The 21,366-nt window shown below is 49.3% G+C and overlaps 1 protein-coding gene across 2 annotated transcripts in view; it reads left to right on the top strand.

Moving 5' to 3' along the window:
- The window catches only part of PRDM15 (PR/SET domain 15), a 65,498-nt gene that overhangs the window by 14,891 nt on the left and 29,241 nt on the right, over nucleotides 1-21,366 (top strand). For both annotated transcript variants that reach the window (XM_025292144.3, XM_006071528.4), the window contains exons 2-10: nucleotides 1,457-1,502; nucleotides 2,022-2,115; nucleotides 3,548-3,701; nucleotides 5,928-6,180; nucleotides 17,222-17,323; nucleotides 17,639-17,863; nucleotides 19,344-19,464; nucleotides 20,854-21,035; nucleotides 21,150-21,244. In XM_025292144.3, coding sequence (XP_025147929.2) covers nucleotides 1,466-1,502; nucleotides 2,022-2,115; nucleotides 3,548-3,701; nucleotides 5,928-6,180; nucleotides 17,222-17,323; nucleotides 17,639-17,863; nucleotides 19,344-19,464; nucleotides 20,854-21,035; nucleotides 21,150-21,244 — 1,263 coding nt within the window. In that variant the 5' untranslated portion in view covers nucleotides 1,457-1,465. The remainder of the gene's footprint in view (nucleotides 1-1,456; nucleotides 1,503-2,021; nucleotides 2,116-3,547; nucleotides 3,702-5,927; nucleotides 6,181-17,221; nucleotides 17,324-17,638; nucleotides 17,864-19,343; nucleotides 19,465-20,853; nucleotides 21,036-21,149; nucleotides 21,245-21,366) is intronic.

The raw sequence follows: 21,366 nt of genomic DNA, 5'->3' as shown, positions 1-21,366 counted from the left end.
CTTGTTAAAAGCAACATCATTCTGGGTGAGGAAACATTTCAAGGCCCAAACCCACCCCACAATAAAGAAGCCCGTACTGCATGTTGCCTTTGGAGCACAAAGTCAGGGAATTCCCTGACGGTGCAGTGGTTAGGGCTCTGTGCTTCCACTGCGAGAGCCCGGGTTCTATCCCTGGTCAGGGAACTGAGATTCTGCAAGCCGCATGATGTGACCAAAAAAACAAAATGGAAAAAAAATTTTTTTTCTAATCACAAAGTCAGTCTCTGTATATGGTTTAGGGGGCCATTAGCTGCTGCTGCTGCTAAGTCGCATCAGTTGTGTCCGACTCTGTGCGACCCCATAGTCGGCAGCCCACCAGGCTCCCCCATCCCTGGGATTCTCCAGGCAGAACACTGGAGTGGGTTGCCATTTCCTTATCCAATGCATGAAAGTGAAAAATGAAAGTAAAGTCGCTCAGTCGTGTCCGACTCTTATCGACCCCATGGACCGCAGCCTACCAGGCTCCTCCGTCCATGGGAGCAGGAACTGTCTTTAAAAAATGCCAATGGAGGGGGACCTCCCTGGCGATCCAGTGGCTACGGCTCCATGCTCCCAATGCAGGGGTCCTATGTTTGATCCGTGGTCAGGGAACTAGATTCTACATGCCTGGTGCAACCAAATAAATAAATACTAAAAAAAAAAAAAAAAATGCAAGTGGAGCACTGAGCTGAGCTTCCTGGCTTTATAGCAGCTTCCCACTAGGTAGCTATTTTACACACAGTAACATATATGTGTCAATCCCAATCTCCCAATACATCATGTCCTCCCCTTCCCCCACTGTGTTCACATGTCTCTACACATGTGTCTCTATTCCTCCCCTGAAAATAGGTTCATTTGTATCATTTTTTCTGGATTTCACATATATGCATTCATATGTGAAATTTTTCTCTTCCTAACTGTACTGTGTATGACGGACTCTAGGTCCAGAAGCACAGGGAGCTCAGTTTGGTCCTCTGTGGTGACATCGAGGCATGAGATGGGGGTGGAGGGGAGGTCCGCGAGCGAGGGCATATATGTATACATGTAGCTAGTTCACTTCATTATACAGCAGAAACTAATACAACCTCGTAAAGTAATTATCCTCCAATTAAAAAATATTAATCATCAAAAATGCCAGTGGGAAAAAATGTAAGGAAGAATTGTATATATAACTGAAGGAGAAGGACACGGCAGCCTGCTCCAGTGTTCTTGCCTGGAGAATCCCATCGACAGAGGAGCCTGGTGGGTACAGTCCACAGGGTCACAAAAAGCCGGACATGACCGAAGTGACTCAGCACGCATGCATATGTAACTGAATCACTTCGCCATGTAGCAGAAATTAACACCACTTTGTAAATCAAGTTTACTCAATAAATTAAAAAAAAAAAAATGCCTTGGGCCCGAAGCTGCTCACTAATGCAGCACTGTGTCCTGACAGGTGGCGACGATGGCTGAGGACGGGAATGAAGAGATCATGTTCATCTGTAAGTGTTCCGGGGCCCGTGGGCCACCTTCACCAGCAGGCAGAGTCACATGCACGTCTGGTCTTTGTGTAGAGAAAAGCTGTCTCCTTTTAGATGGGATTTTCCCTGTTACTAAGAACCACGGTGTATGACATGAAATGTGCTACCGGGTCTGATTTTAAAAGAATCTTCTTTCCCAGAACTCCTGGCAAAGGGCACTGGGACAAGGGTGGCAGCAGACTCAGAAAGGTAATCCCGGGTTTTAGAAGGGTTTCTGACATGTTCGATTTATGAGAAACAGGTTACGTTGGTGAGTTTTCGTTTACTGAGATGCTGTCCTGCATCCCCATAGAGCTGACTTGGTCAGCCTTGCCGCGTGCCGTGGAGCTGGGTTTTTCTCCTGGGGGCTCGTGTCCTGTGTTGCTGTCTTTTTGCACTTGTGGGGAGCGCTGTGGGTCACCCCTGGGCTGCGGGATGGTCTGTGGGTGTCTCCCTCCCCTCTTTATGCCCCCTCCCCTCATGCCAGGATGTTGTTTTCAGGGTGTGAGGACTGCAGCCAGTACCACGACTCTGAATGTCCTGAGCTGGGCCCGGTGGTCATGGTCAAAGACTCCTTCGTGTTAAGCAGGGCCAGGTGAGTGACCCCTCCAGCTGTCTTTACCATCCTGCCTGTCAAACAGGGTTGTCTGTTCATCACCTGTGGCGAGAGCCTGGCCACCTCGGTGTCTACACAAAGGGAGGAGACAGCAAATAAGGAGGAGAGGGATCGTCCTCTTGTTCAAGGCCACCATCCACTGCAAGCTGGTTACCTGCCCCCGGGATGAGCCTGGGCATGTTAAGGAAGAGGCTTCCTGGTCAATATCTTTTATCTAGTTCCTGGTTCAGCTGGGGCGCTGAGTTGGTTTATACACCAAGTGACCACGGCTGAGTTGTAGGTCTGCTCATTCAGTCTCCCCTGTGGTTCAAACCCAGGCTTGCTGTCTGACACATGCCTGGTTGGGGGCTGGAGCTGTGGGCAGTGAGTACAGGTGGCTAGGCAAAGGGGGAGTAGCTGCTGGACGAGCACCTAGATCTGGTGCAGGGGCTCCGTGGCTCTGCCAGTCCACGTTTCCCTGGGGTCGGGGGACCGTGTCCCCTGTGGGGCCCCCAGGTTGCAGCCCTGTTGCCACGTGGTAGCTGTTTGGACCTGGACGAGACGTGCCCCTCTCTGCATCCTGGTTGTCTCATCTGTAAAGAGGAGAGGAGGGCCCCTCGGACGTGGCTGTCATCACGACATCTGCTTTAGGAATGGGCTGGCACTCAGGCTGTCATCTTATCACTGCTGTTCCTAGAAGCCTCCCAACTAGTTTGACTGTGACTTACCTGTGCAGAGCAGAGAGATTCCTATTTTGGCCCGGAGCACAGATCTGACCAGCTCTTCCAGACCCTTCAGTGGTTGCCCATTGCCCACAAAGCTTCAGTGGGAGCCATCGGTCCTTCCCAGATGGGTTCCTCATCTCAACCGGCCTCCTGCCGCTCCTGTGAGGGGTCCATACCCCACCCCAGATGTGGGTCAGGCGTGCCCTGGTCTTGGCTCGCGCTAGGTCCCTACCGACATGCCTCCCTTCCTCTCCCACCAGGATACACGTGTCCTCTCCTTAACATTGCCTGAGTTGACTTAAAAAGGCCACATTCGTGATGAACCTCGCCCAGTGCAGCCTCGCGGGAAACCCTCTTCTGGTCTTCGAAATGCACTGTCTTTGGCACTTGTTGTCATTCCCGTGGTCCTTTCCACGTGGCACCTCTTCGTGGTCTCTCTCTGGTCCTCCCTCCCTCTCTATGGGCCCACTTAGCGGGGGTGTGTGTGTGTGTGTGTGTGTATGTGTGTATGCATGCATGTGAGCATTGGCTCTGTCTCCTGGGTGGGGAGTATAAACACATCTTCAAGTCATTGCCTCTCCATCAGCTGCTCTGGGGCCAGCGGGAGCAACCTTCTCCATCGTCCTAACCCTCTGTCCCTGGTGAGGGTGGCACCCTGGCCAGTGGGCACTGGGGGCTGAGACTCTCTTGCTTTGTTTCATCTCTAGGTCATCCCTTCCCTCCAACCTGGAGATCAGACGCTTGGAAGACGGAGCTGAGGGGGTGTTTGCCGTGACCCAGCTCGTCAAGCGCACTCAGTTCGGCCCATTTGAGTCACGACGCGTCACCAAATGGGAGAAGGAATCCGCGTTTCCACTGAAGGTACACGCTGGGCTGGTGGGGGCTGCGGCACCCGTGTTTGTGACCTTCCTCGCGTGCAGGTGGGCGAGGGCAATGCTCACTGAAGACTTCAGTGATTTACAAACGTCATAGAGACAGCTCTAGGTGTTGTAGTCCTGCTGAATTTCCAAGACAGTGTTTCTTTTTTTTTTTTAGTTTATTTTTATATCACAAGAGCATGCGTTAAATTAGTATTTTGCAAAACTCATAATAAGAGTATATTTAAAACATAGGCAAGAATGGACAGCCCCCCCACCGCCCCAGTGCAGGCTGTAGGAGGGGCTTTCTGTGGAATTTGCAGAACTGCGTGGGGATTTCACACCTGTGTGGAGTTTGCAAGGCTCTTTCGAAAGGAATGTGTTTTGTGTTGATGAGAGACCAGTGCAAAATTTGGCAACTCTGAAAAGCACATCAGACAGGGAGATGATGGTTTCTATGTGACACTGAGAAAAAAGAAATGGAAGAAAATCACAGGGAGGACTTGATCACTTAAAGTGAGACCCCCAGAGGCGCCACGAGGCTGGGGTTGTAAGTATGGGTCACAGCTCTGGCCCCATGCCCAGAGGGCTTAGCCACAGCCAGCCTTCAGAAACACCCATGAAATAAACTGAGAGGAACAGGCGCTGGTCGGGCAGCAGTGAACCCCAGAGGCGAGCTTTCCTGGAGACCCTTAGTAGAGACCCAAGTGTTTTGGGACACAGATGATCCAGCTGACCGTGGGGACTTGACAGTCCTCGGAGAACTGAGTTTACAAGGCAGATTTCAGCACGGCAGAGAGAAGGGAAAGGGACTTTATTTGTTTACAAAGAAAGGAAAGAAAGGCTGTTTTATGTGCAGGAGTGATGTCAAGAGACCAGGGGCTGATGGGAGTAATCGCTGTGGGCCCGTGGTTGGCCAAGGCCTCTTTGAAAGAGCCCTTTGTGCCTGTTTTGGTTTCTTTCGGTGACTCAAGATTCTGAAGGTCTGTGTCTGGTATTGAGTTGTTCCAGCACAGGTTCAGCGTTGGGTACCTGGGTGCTGGGGGCACCTTTATGCCCACAGAAGGAGGCTAAGGCCAACTGGGAGCAGCCCCTGTACCAACTAGGGGGCATTAGGCACCTGGTAGCCCCCTCCACCCCCTCCCCTTCTCAGAGGGGGTTCTCTAGCTCTTAGCAGTGGGGCGCCCCTACAGGAAAAGGCAGGAGAAGAAGGGAGATTTCTTTCTATAATGAGGAAGCAACAATTGCATCAGCAAATAGGGGACTGGAGCCCCCATTCCATGTGGTTACTTTGAAGTTCAAAATATTCAAGCTTCTCCCCCTCGTCCCTGCCTGCATTCCATCCATAAAGTGATGGTGCTACCTTTTAGATGAGGGCACAGCTTATAAAGATCAAGGAATGGGACTTCCATAGTCCAGTGGTTAAGACTCTGCACTTCTACTGAAGGATGTACAGGTCCAATCCCTGGTCTGGGAACTAAGATCCTGCATGCCGCCTGGAATGGTCAAAAAGTCAATAAATAAATGAATGAATAACTAAAATTTTTAAAAAAGGATTGAGGAACTTTGCCAAAGTCATTGAACATACTTGCAACAGAACTGGGAAAAGAACTCAGGTATCCTGATACACCTGGCCCAGGTATAGAGTTCAGGTGTTCCACTGACACCCTGGGCCAGGAGTAGAACTTAGGTGTCTTCATGCCCACTTGAAAACTGATTAGAGCTGAGTGTTCAGGTTCTACACCTGGACCACAGGTAGACCTTAGGTGTCCTCATTCCCAACAGGACCATGCGTAGCACTCAGGGCTCCTGAGAACTCCTGACCTGGGAGTAGAGCTCAGGCTTCCTCGTGCATCCTGGAACAGGAGCAAAGCACATGTGACCAGGTACCCGCCTGGACCACAGGTGGAGATGAGGCATCCCAGTACCCTCCTGAGAACTCAGGCCTCCCCGTGACACCTGACCTTTAGCTGTGCCTCCTGCTTTCCTGTTGCCTGTGACCAGCCTGACCTTTTTCGGGGGTCCTCCCCTGCCCTCCCATCAGTGTGGACACCTATTAATGTAGAACAGGTCTGTGCAGTGCCCTGATGTGGCAGTGTCTAGACTGGTCACTCAGTAGCCCCTTGCGTGCGCGCATGCACACACAGACATGTGTGTGCACGCTAATACACACACTGGTGGATAACCAGCCCCCACCCGGCCCTGCGGTGGTCTGCGCTCCCCCCGCCAGGTGTTCCAGAAAGACGGGCACCCCGTGTGCTTCGACACCTCCAACGAGGACGATTGCAACTGGATGATGCTGGTGCGGCCGGCAGCGGAGCCGGGACACCAGAACCTGACGGCCTTCCAGCATGGCAGCGATGTCTACTTCACCACCTCCAGGGACATCCCCCCGGGCACCGAGCTGCGTGTGTGGTACGCAGCCTTCTATGCCAAGAGGATGGACAAGCCCATGCTGAGGCAGGCCTGCCCCGGGCTCCAGGGTATGTGGTGGCCCCTGCTCCCAGCCTGCCCGCTGTCCTCCTGCCCCTGCCTCGCACAGCAACCTGATGTTAGTATCTGGCTGGGCAGGCCTGCAGGGGTGGGGAATGCAGATGGGTTGGTTAGTCTGCATGTTGATTGCCTGGCCTGAGAGGCTGTTAGAAGAGCTCGCCCCAGGCCAGGCTTGCTGGCGGCAGCTCCATTCCCAGCTTGGTCCTCTGGCTTCCCACATCACTCACCTGCCCATCCTCTGGGGTCAGGTTATGGTCCCAGGGTTTGGGCAGAGGGAATGGAGCACAGGGAGGTTAAGAAACCTCCCTTGAGTCACAGAGCAGAGTGAAGGAATCAGGATTTGAACCCAGATTCTGGCTCTAGCAGCCTTCTCCTAGAGGTTGGGGTGTGCATATGTATGTGTGTGTGTGTGTATACACATCCATGCATGTGTACACGCACGTGTATGTGTCTGTGTGGGGTCAGAGAAAGACCTAGTGGACACCTGTGATTCACCTGCATCGTATGGAGAAGCAAATCAGATGCAGGGCTTGCCACCCCGAACTGGGGCATCTGACCTTGAGAGGGGGCCAGTGGACTTAAATCTTTTCCACCCCCATTGTAGGTCCTTTGGGTGCATGTCCTTCCCACTTGACCTTGTGAATGGCTTACATGTGAATGGCTGTGACCTGGGTGAATGGGATTTCACACACCCCACCTGGGACTGCCCAGGGCGGACACACTTGTGTCTGCCTCTAAGATGAATTCCTCTTGGGGAGAAGCAGACACTCACTCTCCTCCTGACCCCAAACCACAGAATTCTGACAAGGAAATGATCTCTTTTGTTTTGAGCACTGTGGGTTACAGATGGCTTGGTAGGGCAAGAGGGGTAACAAGTCTGGGGGCTCTGGGCTGTCCCATGACCCCTACATCGTAGCCAAGTTTTGGGAGCCACTCCAGGTGGGCTTGCCCAGCAGTATCAAGGAGGGAGGGGTCCATGAAGTGGCCCGCACGGTTTGTCAGAGCACCACAGACCAGGGCTTAAATAAGAGAAATGTCCTGTCTCACAGTCTGGAAGCCTGAAGTCCAGGATCCAGGTGTGGGTAGGGCTGGTTCCTCCGGAGGTTGGGAGGGAGGGTCCTGGCCCCTGTTCCAGCTCTGGTGTTGCTGATGGCCCTTGGCGATCCTTGGCAGGTCGCTGCATCACCTCATTCCTGCCGGGATCTCTCCCTGGGTCTCTGGGTCCTTTCCCTATGAGGACACCAGTCACTGGATTTAGGACCACCCGAATCCAGTCTCACCTGCCTTGCCTTGGTTACTTCTTCAAAGCCCCTACCCAGAGCCTCTGGGTAGACGTGAATTTCCAGGGCATTCCTTCAGTCAGTACAGGCTGGGTGCAGGTGGTGTGCTGCTTCTGTGTGCTGAGCTTCTGGGGGTTCCCCAGGAAAGACAGACGGCTGCACATGGGGCCTGATGGCAGCAGAGGGTTTACATCTTCACAAGGATATTTGCAGAGGGACACTGGCCTTGAGGGGCCTTTCTTTATTTTGATAGGAAAGGAGACAGAAGGAATTTGGAGAGACCCTTGGTTTTTTACCAGACTGCTCCTAGACCCACCCTCTGGATTTGCTAAAACTGGGTACCTGGCCCTGCCCACCAGAGGCACCCACAGTGGGTGGGATGAAGCCAGCTCTCCAACTGCTTCCAGGGTCACCAGCATCTTACTGACCCGGTTTCCTTGTGTCCTGGATTCCGTATTCCATGTGACCAGCCTAGACTGCAAGTCAGGGTTCGGTTGTTGGGGTCTGACCTTATCGGTTGTGTGTGGCACATGGATCACAGCCTTGTCAGTGCAAAGGAGCATGTGTAACTCATTGGAGCTATGAGCCGTGCTGTGCAGGGCCGCCGTGCTGTGCAGGGCCACCCAGGACGGATGGGTTATAGTGAAGAGTTCTGACAAAAACGTGGTCCACTGGAGGAGGGAATGGCAAACCACTCCAGTATTCTTGGCACAAGAACCCTATGAACAGTATGAAAAGGCGAAAGGATATGACACTGGAAGATGAGACCCCAGGTCGGAAGGTGTCCAGTATGGTACTGGGGAAGAGTGGAGGGCAATTACTAATAGCTCCAGAAAGAATGAAGCGGCTAGGCCAAGTGGAAACAATTCTCAGTTGTGGATATGTCTCATGGTGAAAGTAGAGTCCAGTGCTGTAAAATACAGTGTTTCATAGGAACCTGGAATGTTAGATCCATGGATAAAGGTAAATAGATGTGGTCAAACAGGAGATGGCAAGAGTGATCATTGACATCTTTGGAATCAGTAAACTGAAATGGATGGGAATGGGTGAATTTAATTCAGATGACCATTATATATATCTACTGCTCAGGGCAACAGTCTCTTAGAAGAAGTGGAGTAGCCCTCATAATCAACAAGAGTCTGAAATGCAGTACTTGGGTGTAGTTTCAAAAACTACAGAATGATCTCTGTTCATTTCCATGGTAAACCATTCAATATCACAGTAATCCAAGTCTATGCCCCAACCACTAATGCTGAAGAAGCTGAACGGTTCTATGGAGACCTACAACATCTTCTAGAACTAACACCAAAAAAAAGATACCTTTTTCATCATCAGAGGATTGGAATACCAAAGTAGGAAGTCATGAGCTACCTGGAGCACAGGCAAGTTTGGCCTTGGAGTATAAAATGAAGCAGGGCAAAGGCTAACAGAGTTTTGCCAGGAGAACACACTGGTCATAGCAAACACCCTTTTCCAACAACACAAGAGACAATTCTAAACATAGACAATACCAAATGGTCAATGCCAAAATCAGATTGATTATGTTCTTTGCAGCCAAAGATGGAGAAGCTTTATACAGTCAGCAAAACAAGACCAGGAGCTGACTGTGGCTCAGATCATGAGCTCCTTGCTGCAAAATTCAGGTTGAAAGTGAAGAAAGGAGGGAAAACCACTAGACCTTTCAGATGTGACCTAAATTAAATCTCTCATGATTATACAGTAGAAGTGACAAATGGATTCAAGGGATTAGATCTAGGAGATGGAGTGCCGGTGCTAGTGAAGAACTGTGGACAGAGGTTCATAACATTGGACAGGAGGCAGTGACCAAAACCATCCCCAAGAACAAGAAATGCAAGAAGGCCAAGTGGTTGTCTGAAGAGGCTTTACAAGTACCTGAGAAAAGAGAAGCGGAAAGCAAGGGAGAAAGGGAAAGATATACCCAACTGAATGCAGAGTTCCAGAGAATAGCAAGGAGAGGTAAGAAGACCTTAAATGAACAGTGCAAAGAAGTAGTAGAAAGTAATAGAATGGGACAGACTAGAGATTTCTTTAAGAAAATTGGAGAGATCAAGGGAATAGTTCATGCAAAGATGGGAACCATAAAGAACAGAAATACTAAGGACCTTACAAAAGCAGAAGAGATTAAGAAGAGATGGCAAAAACACACTCAAGAACTGTACAAAAAAGGTCTTAATGACCCAGATAACCATGATGGTATGGTCACTTACCTAGAGCCAGACATACTGAGTGTGAAGTCAAGTGGGCCTTAGGATGCATGACTACAAACAAAGCTAGTGTGGGTGATGGAATTCCAGCTGAGCTATTTCAAATCCTAAAAGATAATGCTGTGAAAGTGCTGCACTCAATATGCCAGCAAATTTGGAAAACTCAGCAGTGGCCACAGAACTGGAAGAGGTCAGTTTTCATTCCAATCCCAAAGAAGGGTGGTGCCAAAGAATGTTCTAACTACCACACAATTGCACTAATTTCACACGCTAGCAAATAATGGTCAAATTCCTTCAAGCTAAGCTTCAGCAGTACATGAACCAAGAACTTCCAGATGTATAAGCTGGATTTAGAAAGGCAGAGGAACCAGAGATCAAATTGCCAACATATGCTGGATCATAGAAAAAGCAAAGGAATTCCAGAAAAACATCTGCTTCTGCTTCATTGACTGTGCTCAAGCCTTTGACTATGTGGATCACAGTAAACTGGAAAATTCCTCAAGAGATGGGAATACCAGACCACCTTACCTGTCTCCTGAGAAACCTGTATGCAGGTCAAGAAGCAGCAGTTAGAACCAGACATGGAACAACAAATTGGTTCAAAATTGGGAAACAAGTGTGACAAGGCTGTATATTGTCACCCTGCTTATTTAACTTCTGTGCAGAATGCATCATGTGCAATGCCGGGATGGATGAAGCACAAGCTGAAATCAAGATTGCCAGGAGAAATATCAACAACCATAGATATGCAGATGATACCACTCTAATGGCAGAAAGTGAAGAGGAACTAAAGAGCCTTTTGGTGAAGGTGAAAGGGGAGAATGAAAAAGCTGGCTTAAAATTCAACATTCGAAAGACTTAAGATCATGACATTTGGACCCGTTACTTCCTGGCAAATAGAAAGGGGAAATGTGGAAGCAGTGACAGATTTTATATTTGGGGGCTTTAAAATCACTGCAGATGGTGATTGCAGCCATGAAATTAAAAGGTGCTTGCTCCTTGGAAGAAAGCTATGACAAACCTAGACAGCGTATTAATAAGCAGAGACATCACTTTGCTGACGAAGGTCTGTATGGTCAAAGCTATGGTGTTTCCAGTCTGGATGTGAGAGTTGAACCATAAAGAAGACTGAGTGCCGAAGAATTGATGCTTTAAAATTGTGCTGCTGGAGAAGACTCTTGAGAGTCCCTTGGACTTCAAGGAGATCAAATCAGTCATCCTAAAGGAAATCAGCCCTGTATATTCATTGGAAGGAGTGATGCTGAAGCTGAAGCCCTAGTACTTTGACCGCCTGATATGAAGAGTCACCTCATTGGAAAAAATGCTGATACTGGAAAAGATTGAGGGCAAAAGGAGAAGAGGGCGGCAGAGGATGAGATGGTTAGGTAGTATCACTGACTCAGTGGACATGAATTTGAGCAAATTCCAGGAGATAGTCTGCAAAGAGTCAGACCCAACTTAGCAACTGAAGAACAACAATCAGAGTGACAGTTGTCCTATTGGCTTTTTTTTTTTTTTTACCTGTAGCTGCTGCTGCTGCTGCTAAGTTGCTTCAGTCGTGTCCGACTCTGTGCGACCCCATAGACAGCAGCCCACCAGGCTCCCCCGTCCCTGGGATTCTCCAGGCAAGAATACTGGAGTGAGTTGCCATTTCCTTCTCCAATGCATGAAAGTGAAAAGTGAAAGTGAAGTCGCTCAGTCGTGTCCGATTCTTAGCGACCCCACGGACTACAGCCTACCAGGCTCTTCTGTCCATGGGATTTTCCAGGCAAGAGTACTGGAGTGGGTGCCATTGCCTTCTCCTGTAGGAAAGCTCCTTAATCGGGGGCTGAGTTTGATAGAACAGATCTTAATGAAATCACCTTGGAACTGTGTCGTCCAGCACATCTGCCTCTCCACCCTGTCCTGACTGCTCTCGTTCAGAAACACCAGGGTAGCCATGACTCCACCTCTGGGCTTCTAAAAACACTGGGCGCTGTTAATAATTACACAGATTTTATGCCAGTTTGCAGTTTGCCAGAATAGACATTTAAATACGGAAGGAAGTATTTTTCCTTCCACCTGAAGGAGCAGTGACACACACTTCTTTCAAAACTTAATCTATAAATTTTTTTCCCTGGTATTGATTTACTTTCCTAATCACATGTTTTCACTGAATGTCCATGAAGGTTAATTTCTCTTCTTTACACACATCTGGGCCTATTGGCCGATGAAGTAGGCGGCCCAGGAAGCCTCGTGGTCTCAGCCAGCAGGTGTGTAGGGTTTAGAGTCAGCTGTCAGCGTCAGATTTTCAAAATCACTTTCCTAGTGAAAGAGGTGAGCTATAAATGCATTTCCTAACACTTGAGGAACTTCTTGATTACATATAACAGCACCATCTTAACGACTCTTGGGATTTTTGCTTGGCATTTTCTAGCAGTTTTTAAAAACCAACACAGTGGGCATATAGTTTTCAAACAATAAAATAGTGATTTTAGTGGGCGGTATCAGAGTTTGAACAAATGTCCACAGTTGCGGGAGCTCCATTGCAATCAAGATAGAGAATGGTCTGGGACTTCCCGGGTGGTCCAGCGGGTAAGCTTCCTTTCTTCCAGTGCAGGGGGCCTGGGTTCGATCCCTGGTCAGGAAACTAGATCCCACATACCGCAACTGAGAGTTTGCAGGCCACAACTAAAGATCCCGCATGCCGCAACTAAGACCTGGTGCAGCCAAAGAAATTAAAAAATAAACATTCAAACTTATTTTTTAAAAAAGATATAGAATGTTCTCATCACCCCAGAAGGTTCCCTTGTATGACTCTGTACCCCATGCCCTGGTGACCAGCATCCATCCCCTGTCCTTGTACTTATGCCATTTCTCTTCCATTGTTGACGCAGCCGTGCGTTTCTGCGTGGCTGAGGTCCTGCCTAGCGTGCTGGCACACCACGTGCTCCATCTTCATCACTTGTTTTGGTGACTGTCTGCTGGGAGCCTTCCGTGTCATCGCTGCCTCTCCCCGACAGCACCGTTTCATTTTGCATAGATGCGTCTCTCTTGTTGGATGTGCGTGATTGTGATCAGGAGTTGACTCCTGATCGTTGGCTAATATTTTTTTTTCTTATAATTTTTACCTTTAAAGATAGTTTTTGTGAAATAGAACACTGCCCTTAGTGAGAGGACAGCAGTCATGACTGGTTCTTCTAGTTGGTCCTGTCTGCCCCGCTTCCGCTTCCAGACATCAGCTAAAGAAAAAGGTTTCCTGCCTCAGGTCAGGTCATCGTGAATTCCACCCCTGGGCGGGGACCTCGTGGTGCAGTGACCGCAACTCATTTGGGTTAGAAGGAGCTGCCCGCTCACCCTTCCTCAGCCTCCTTCTCTGAAACTCTCCTGTGCAAGAGTACTCTGCCCTCTTTAGACCATGTGTGTTGGGGAAGGTGAGTGAGATAGGGGATTTTGGTTTCAATTTTCCCCACCTTTTCCTGATGCTCTTCCACGGATTCCCCAGAGAGCAGGTGCGGGCGAGAGCAGAGGCTGAGCCGGAGGGCACCTCCCGAGAACATGCCCTGCTTCCGTGCTGCTCGCTCTCTGCTCTTTCTGTTCTAGTTTTGGTATAACTGAAAATTTCACATCCACTTATATTTCTAATCTCTTGTAATCTGACCAAGACTCAGAAAATGCACGCAAATAGTTGTAGCTGTGGTCTCCATTTTTCCTTCCCTCTTTTGCAGCCTTATTGCTGGTTTTTGATACAGAAAGAGGTGTGCTTTTTCCTAGTCACTGAAGGCATGCGCAAGTCACAGCCCTGGAGGGTCTTGCTTTGTGGGTGGCCCCAGAGTGTTTTGATGGGTGTTGTAATGGGTCCTGAGTGTCAACACAAGCTACACAGAGACAGGAGTGGAGGTGGTGGTGAGAGCTGGTGGCCCCTGTCCAGCCCTGACAGGCTGCCACATACGGTTTAGAGAAATCAGTCTCCTGGGCCAGGATATCGTGAACATACATTTGCTTCAAACGTCCCTGTTACAGAATCCAAGCTCATACTGCTCACTGCACAGTCAATCGAGAAACGGTTGTTAGGGCAGGAATAGCCACTTTATTTGGAAAGACAGTAGGTTCTAGAAGATAGTGGACCAGTGTCCCAAAGAACCATCTTCTCTGAGTTAGAATTCAGGCCTCTTTTGTACTAAAAGGGGAGGGAATGAAGGCAAGCGTTTCCTGGTTCCAGTCAGCCTCCAGAGGGGATGTGTTAATTTCTTCCTTCCTGCAGCCATTCACAGGTGAGCCTGGTCAGGATGTTTCCTGTGAGCTAAACAAAGGTATTTGGGCTTAACGTTCATTAAGCTGCCTCTCAAACCCTGAGAGGCAGGGTTCCCAGGGATGGGCCATGATGTGTAATTTAAGCTTACAGGCAACATCCCTTTAGTGACTAACTTGTGGGTGCTTGTGTGCTAAGTCGCTTTAGTCATGTCTGACTCTGTGCAACCCAGTGGACTGCAGTCCCCAGGCTCCTCTGTCCATGGGATTTTCCAGGCAAGAATACTGGAGTGGGTTGCCATTTCCTACTCCAGGGTATCTTCCCGACCCAGGGATTGGACCCGTGTCTCTTCATGTCTCCTGCATTGCAGGTGGATTCTTGACCACTAGTTCCACCTGTAATAGAAAACAAAGGTTCTTCTCTATTACATCCCTAACTCTGAAGACTCACAAGAGCATCAGTTTTTTTTTTTTAAAAGAGTCTACACAGCCAGGATCCCCCTCTGTGTCCCATGGACCCTGGTCATCTTCCTCCGACCCAGACTCTGGTGGAGGTACCAGGAGGGATAGAGGCACTGCCCCCCAGAGCAAGCACCTGCCCCGGGGTGGCTCAGATCAGTCGCTCAGTTGTGTCTGACTCTTTGCGACCCTGTGAATCGCAGCACGCCAGGCCTCCCTGTCTATCACCAACTCCCAGAGTTCACTGACACTCACATCCATCGAGTCAGTGATGCCATCCAGCCATCTCATCCTCTGTCGTCCCCTTCTCTTGCCCCCAATTCCTCCCAGCATTAGAGTCTTTTCCAATGAGTCAGCTTTGCGTGAGGTGGCCAAAGTACTGGAGTTTCAGCTTCAGCATCATTCCTTCCAAAGAAATCCCAGGGCTGATCTCCTTCAGAATGGACTGGTTGGATCTCCTTGCAGCCCAAGGGACTCTCAAGAGTCTTCTCCAACACCACAGTTCAAAAGCATCAATTCTTCGGCCCCCAGCCTTTTTCACAGTCCAACTCTCACATCCATACATGACCACAGGAAAAACCATAGCCTTGACTAGATGCACCTTTGTTGGCAAAGTAATATCTCCGCTTTTGAATATGCTGTCTAGGTTGGTCATAACTTTACTTCCAAGGAGTAATCGTCTTTTAATTTCATGGCTGCAGTCACCATCTGCAGTGATTTTGGAGCCCAGAAAAATAAAGTCTGACATTGTTTCCACTGTTTCCCCATCTATTTCCCATGAAGTGATGGGACCGGATGCCATGATCTTCCTTTTCTGAATGTTGAACTTTAAGCTAACTTTTTCACTCTCCACTTTCACTTTCATCAAGAGGCTTTTGAGTTCCTCTTCACTTTCTGCCATGAGGGTGGTGTCATCTGCATATCTGAGGTGATTGATATTTCTCCCGGCAATCTTGATTCCAGCTTGTGTTTCTTCCAGTCCAGCGTTTCTCATGATGTACTCTGCATAGAAGTTAAATAAACAGGGTGACAATATACAGCCTTGACGTACTCCTTTTCATATTTGGAACCAGTCTGTTGTTCCATGTCCAGTTCTAGCTGTTGCTTCCTGACCTGCATACAGATTTCTCAAGAGGCAGATCAGGTGGTCTGGTATTCCCATCTCTTTCAGAATTTTCCACAGTTGATTGTGATCCACATAGTCAAAGGCTTTGGCATAGTCAATACAGCAGAAATAGATGTTTTTATGGAACTCTCTTGCTTTTTCCATGATTCAGCAGATGTTGGCAATTTGATCTCTGGTTCCTCTGCCTTTTCTAAAACCAGCTTGAACATCAGGAAGTTCACGGTTCACATATTGCTGAAGCCTGGCTTGGAGAATTTTGAGCATTACTTTACTAGCGTGTGAGATGAGTGCAATTGTGCGATAGTTTGAGCATTCTTTGGCATTGCCTTTCTTTGGGATTGGAGTGAAAATGGACCTTTTCCAGTCCTGTGGCCACTGCTGAGTTTTCCAAATTTGCTGGCATATTGAGTGCAGCACTTTCACAGCATCATCTTTCAGGATTTGGAATAGCTCAACTGGAATTCTATCACTTCCACTAGCTTTGTTCATAGTGATGCTTTCTAAGGCCCACTTGACTTCACATTCCAGGATGTCTGTTTCTAGGTCAGTGATCACACCATTGTGATTATCTGGGTCATGAAGATCTTTTTTGTACAGTTCTTCTGTGTATTCTTGCCATCTCTTCTTAATATCTTCTGCTTCTGTTAGGTCCATACCATTTCTGTCCTTTATTGAGCCCATCTTTGCATGAAATGTTCCTTTGGTATCTCTGATTTTCTTGAAGAGATCTCTAGTCTTTCCCATTCTGTTGTTTTCCTCTATTTCTTTGCACTGATGGCTGAAGAAGGCTTTCTTATCTCTTCTTGCTATTCTTTGGAACTCTGCATTCAGATGTTTATATCTTTCCTTTTCTCCTTTGCTTTTCACTTCTCTTCTTTTCACAGCTATTTGTAAGGCCTCCCCAGACAGCCATTTTGCTTTTTTGCATTTCTTTTCCATGGGGATGGTCTTGATCCCTGTCTCCTGTATGATGTCACGAACCTCAGTCCATAGTTCATCAGGCACTCTGTCTGTCAGATCTAGGCCCTTAAATCTATTTCTCACTTCCACTGTATAATCATAAGGGATTTGATTTAGGTCATACCTGAGTGGTCTAGTGGTTGGGCTATTTAAACCTAAATTCAAATGCAGTAAAAGCAGAAGTCCACTTCCTCAGGGGCACTAGGCACACGTGGCTGCCACCTGGAAGGCAGTTACAGAACATTTCTGTCATTGCAAAAGTTTTGTTGACAGTGCTTGGGCAGGAGCCATGGCGAAACTGGGCTCAGGGCATGGCGCCTGACTCGCGGGTTCGCCCCTTCTTGACATGTGAGCCAGTGAGAGAGTAGAGAATTCGCTGTGGGCTCTAGGGTGCCTTTTTTTTTCCCCCTTGAAGTCATCAGTGTGTGTGGAGGGGTGTGCGTCTGTTCCCACTGGACTGGCTTCTGTGAACAGGGCACATTTCCTTGACTGGTGCCAGCCCTGCGTCAGACTGGTTCCAGTTCTCCGTGCCCGGTTTCCTCATGTGTGAAATGGGGATGCTCACGGGCATGAACGAGTCCCTGTGGGTAAAACTCTGAGAACAGTGTTTGGAGGGTTGGATTTGCTCCCAAAAGATGGCAGTGGTCACTACTGTCATGGTCACCTCCTATGGGGCAGGTGCGCCCTCCACTAGGCTGGGCAGCACAGAGAAGAACTTCTGGACCTTCTCCCCCCACCTTGTCTTTTGAAGCTGCAGGCACCCCAGAGAACAGCACCCCGGTGGAGGCAGAGCCCAGCCAGTGGGTATGCAAGGTGTGTTCAGCCACCTTCCTGGAGCTGCAGCTGCTGAATGGTAAGGGGAGGCGCCTGCTGGGCCAGACGCCAGGGAGTCCCCGGATGCGTTCACCCAGACGCGCACTGTCACTTCCATCGGGGAGGGTGTCAGGATTCCCCTGGCTCCTGGCCTGGCCTGTGTCCCGCGGGCCTCCTCCCAGGGATCTGTGCTTTGTCTTGAAGTCCTCTGCGTGTCTGGCACTGAGGGATCTTGTTTTCTTTCCGCCATCTCAGCAGAGTAGTTCAGTTGGAGAGGAGGATAGTAGGGGCTGTCTCTGTTTTTGTGGCCTAAGTGTTTTCGGCCTGGTGGATTCATCATAAGCATCTTCTGCAGAGCACTTGTTGGGCCACTTGGAACAATCCAAGAGCGGCGCCCCAGCCGGCCAGCAGGAGTCAGCCCCGGAGAAGGAAGCAGATGTGCCCCGGGGGGAACCTGCTGAGGTTCCCAAGACTGTCAGTGCCACCAAAGAGCAGAAGAAAAAGCCTCGAAGGGGAAGAAAACCCAAAGCATCCAAAGCAGAGCAGCCTCTAGTCATTGTTGAAGGCAAAGAGCCAGCAGGTGAGGGCGGTCCTGGGGGAGGAGCCAGCTTGGGGGCGTGGTCCTAGGGGAGGAGCCAGCTTGGGGCGTGGTCCTGGGGGAGGAGTGATGATAGCGGGGAGGGCCCTGAGGCCATATTGCCTCCTTGCCAGGCAGGAAAACTTGGTCCAGAGTCTACATGGAGGTGCTGTCTAAGCCCTGCTCTTGCTGTGAACCAGCTCTTTCAAGTACAGCTTACTCCCAGTGCGGTTGGTAGAGTGCGTGGGCTGTGAACTTTGATAGGCGGGTTCCCCAATGTAGGCGGTCGTCTGGACAGAACATTTCCATCTCTTCAGCCACCCATCCTGGGAGCTCTGTGCTCAGCATCTTCCAGGCCACATGTGGAAGAGACTTGTCCACGTTGGGCTTCCCACTCTCCTTCGGTGCCGAGTCATGTCGGTGCATCATGTGGGTGCTCCAGCGTCTGCTCCCTGTCTCCTGTGAAGGGGCATGCAGCTGCGCTCTGGGCCATGGCTAAAGGTGTTAACTCTGACAATATAGTAGCTTCAGTTGAGTTTGGAGGGAACCTGGTCTCTCGGGTGAGGGGTCCCCACGAGGCCATGTCCCCTCAGCCCTCATGGCCTCACCAGAAGTGCCACCAGATTCTGGTGGGTCTGGCATGTAAGGACCAGACTTGATGCTCAGACACTCCTGAGTCCCCTCACTGCCTTCCTCGCTGACCACCCACTGGGCAGTTTTTCTTGCTGTCTGCTGTAGCCTAGGATTTCTTTGTGAGTGACAAGAAATTTTTGTTCTCTCTCAGAATTAAAGAGAATTCAGAGGAGCAGCCCTCAGATAATATTCTCAGGAGAAGTGGTTTAAGCTTCCCTTGGACAGTCTCCGTACTTCTCTATAAACAAGAAGAAAAGACAGAAGTGAAAAACTTATTAAGTGATTATTTCACTAATTATTAGTTGTGTTAGGAAGACACATCATAGTAGGTGAAGTAGATAAATCTTTTTGTGTAGCCTTCCCATATTTCATTTGTCTAAAGGGTCAGTCCTGGGTCCCTATTACTGTGGTCATTTGATATTTAACTCTTACAGAAAATGATAATTTGCTTTTGAACATACTTACGATGACTTGTATAATTACAGAAATTAATACTCCTAAATCCCTGTCAGGATGAATTTAATAAGTTATAAGGCCCTACTATATATCAAAGTGTTTTGTTTTAGGTGGTATGGAAAGGGATTGAAATAGAGTCATGACTCCTGTGGTTTTAAAAAGAATCACAGATTCCAACTCCAGTTTTGAGTTAAGAATAACATTTTGCTCTTTTCAATCTGCAGGCAAATGTGTGGATTCTAAAGTATTGCTGGTTTTTTTCCCTCTGTCAATCTTGTGACCCGTGTCTATGGCATCGGCCTGGCTGCGGCCCCTTGGGCCTGTCGTCTGGGTTCAGCTGTGTTCTGTCCACGGCCGCAGCAGTGACACAGCTTGTCTTGTCCCCTCCTTGCAGAGCAAGTGACAGAGATCATGACTGAGGTCGAGCCCGTGACTGCAACACCAGATGAGCGGATCATGGAGCTTGTTCTGGGAAAGCTGGCCGCCACCCCCAGCGACACCAGCTCAGTGCCAAAGTAAGTCCCAGCATGGCACTCGGCCTGGCTTCACGGGCAGCAGCGTGTGGCGGCCAATCCATTTCAGAGGGAAAGCCTGACTAGAGGGGATGGTTTACTTCTTATGGGAAATGCACGTGCATGGGGAGCAGCAGGAATGTCCTGGAACTCAGGGAGTTAATAGTGCAGCCTCTGTGAAAATAGATGAAAAAGCCTTTTTATTGTTGTAAAATACACATAGTATACAATTTATCATCTTAGCCATTTTTAAGTGTATGGTTCAGTGTTTTCAAATACAGTCACGTCTTTGTGCAACCTTCCATCCATCTCCAGAATTTTTTCATCTTCCCCAAGATGAAACTCCATCCTTATGAAATACTAACTCCCCATCTCCCCCTCTCCAGCCCCTGGCACCCACTGTTTTGCTTTCTATCTCTGTGAAGACCTTACAGAAGGTACTCATGTCTCTCAGGACCTCGTATAAATGGATCACACATGTTTGTCCTTTTGTGACTGGTTTACTTCACTTAGCGTAACGCCCTCGAGGTCCATGCATGTTGCAGCAGGTATTGGAGTGTCCTTCTGGTTTAAGTCGGAATACTACTCCATCATGCGGGAGGACCACACTTGGTTCATCCACTCTTCCACCAGCTGATACTTGTGTTGTGTCTAACAAGGCTGCTATGATGGAACAGTTTGTATCTGAACTTCTGTAAATTTAATATTCTGCATTTCTATTCTTTTTATGAATGAGGAAAATGTTTATATTTTAGCTATTATTCTTGGTAATTTTTTTGCCCTGAAGTTGAATAAGCCTGTGACAGTTTTTCAGGTCCTTTTTGGAGTGCATCCTTCAGTGTCAAAGCATGCCTGGTCCTAGACAGTCCAGGAAGCTGTGCAAAAACAGAGCAGAGCAGAGCATTATCAGAAATGGTGAGCGTGACCTACTTATTCATGCTCCATCTTATTGCCCAGAGGATTTCAGTAACTTACTGTTAGAAGCACATTTAATAGGGAGAAGAAGTTTGAAAAAATTAGGTTCAGGGAAGATATGAAACAGGGTAGAGGCAAGTGAGGAAAGCAGAAGAGATGGGGTCACTCTGGCCAATGCACTAACTGAGGTCCAGGCTTCTGGGGACCAGAGTTAATGCCAAGGGAGATGAGTGGCTGGTGTGGAAAAAGCTGAGTGATGCCACTGCACATTCAGGGTGTTTCCCTTCCAGAGACACTCAGGGTGTCTCCCTTATCCAGAAGCCCCAAAGCTGGGGGACACATGAGCCCAACACTCCCCTCCGGTGTCGAGCTAGGAAGATTCGACAGGCACCCTTTCCAGGATGACTAACCTTGAACTTCTCTCCCCAACGACCCTGCCTCCCACCCGCCTCACCAGCCTGTGCGTCTCTCCCACAGGTTCCCGCATCACCAGAGCGGCACCATCACCCTCAAGAGGAGCCTGATCCTCTCAAGCCGGCACGGCATCCGGCGGAAGGTGGTGCGGCAGCTGGGCGAGCACAGGCGGGTATACCAGTGTAGTATCTGCAGCAAGGTCTTCCAGAACAGCAGCAACCTGAGCAGGCACGTGCGCTCGCATGGTGAGTCCCTGCCACCGCTGCGTCCACCCCGGGGGCCAGGCGGCGGCCCCAGGCGGGCACCGCGGTCTCAGTGGGCCTGGAGGAGTGACGTGCTCGTCACTGGCTTGTCCTTAGGTGACAAGCTGTTTAAATGTGAGGAATGTGCCAAGTTGTTCAGCCGCAAGGAGAGCCTGAAGCAGCACGTTTCGTACAAGCACAGCAGGAACGAGGTGGGTGGTGGAGAAGAGCAGAGCAATGATGACTGGAGAGTCCCGGGCGAGGGGAGTGGGGAGAGGGAGCCGGAGGGGCCGAGATAGGCCGGGGCCTGGCAGGGTGCTGCTGCGGATGGGGG

The sequence above is a fragment of the Bubalus bubalis genome, chromosome 1, assembly GCF_019923935.1.
Source record: "Bubalus bubalis isolate 160015118507 breed Murrah chromosome 1, NDDB_SH_1, whole genome shotgun sequence".
NCBI lineage: Eukaryota > Metazoa > Chordata > Mammalia > Artiodactyla > Bovidae > Bubalus > Bubalus bubalis.
Note: the sequence above shows the minus strand (reverse complement) of the source record. Positions and strands in the feature narration are given on the sequence as shown.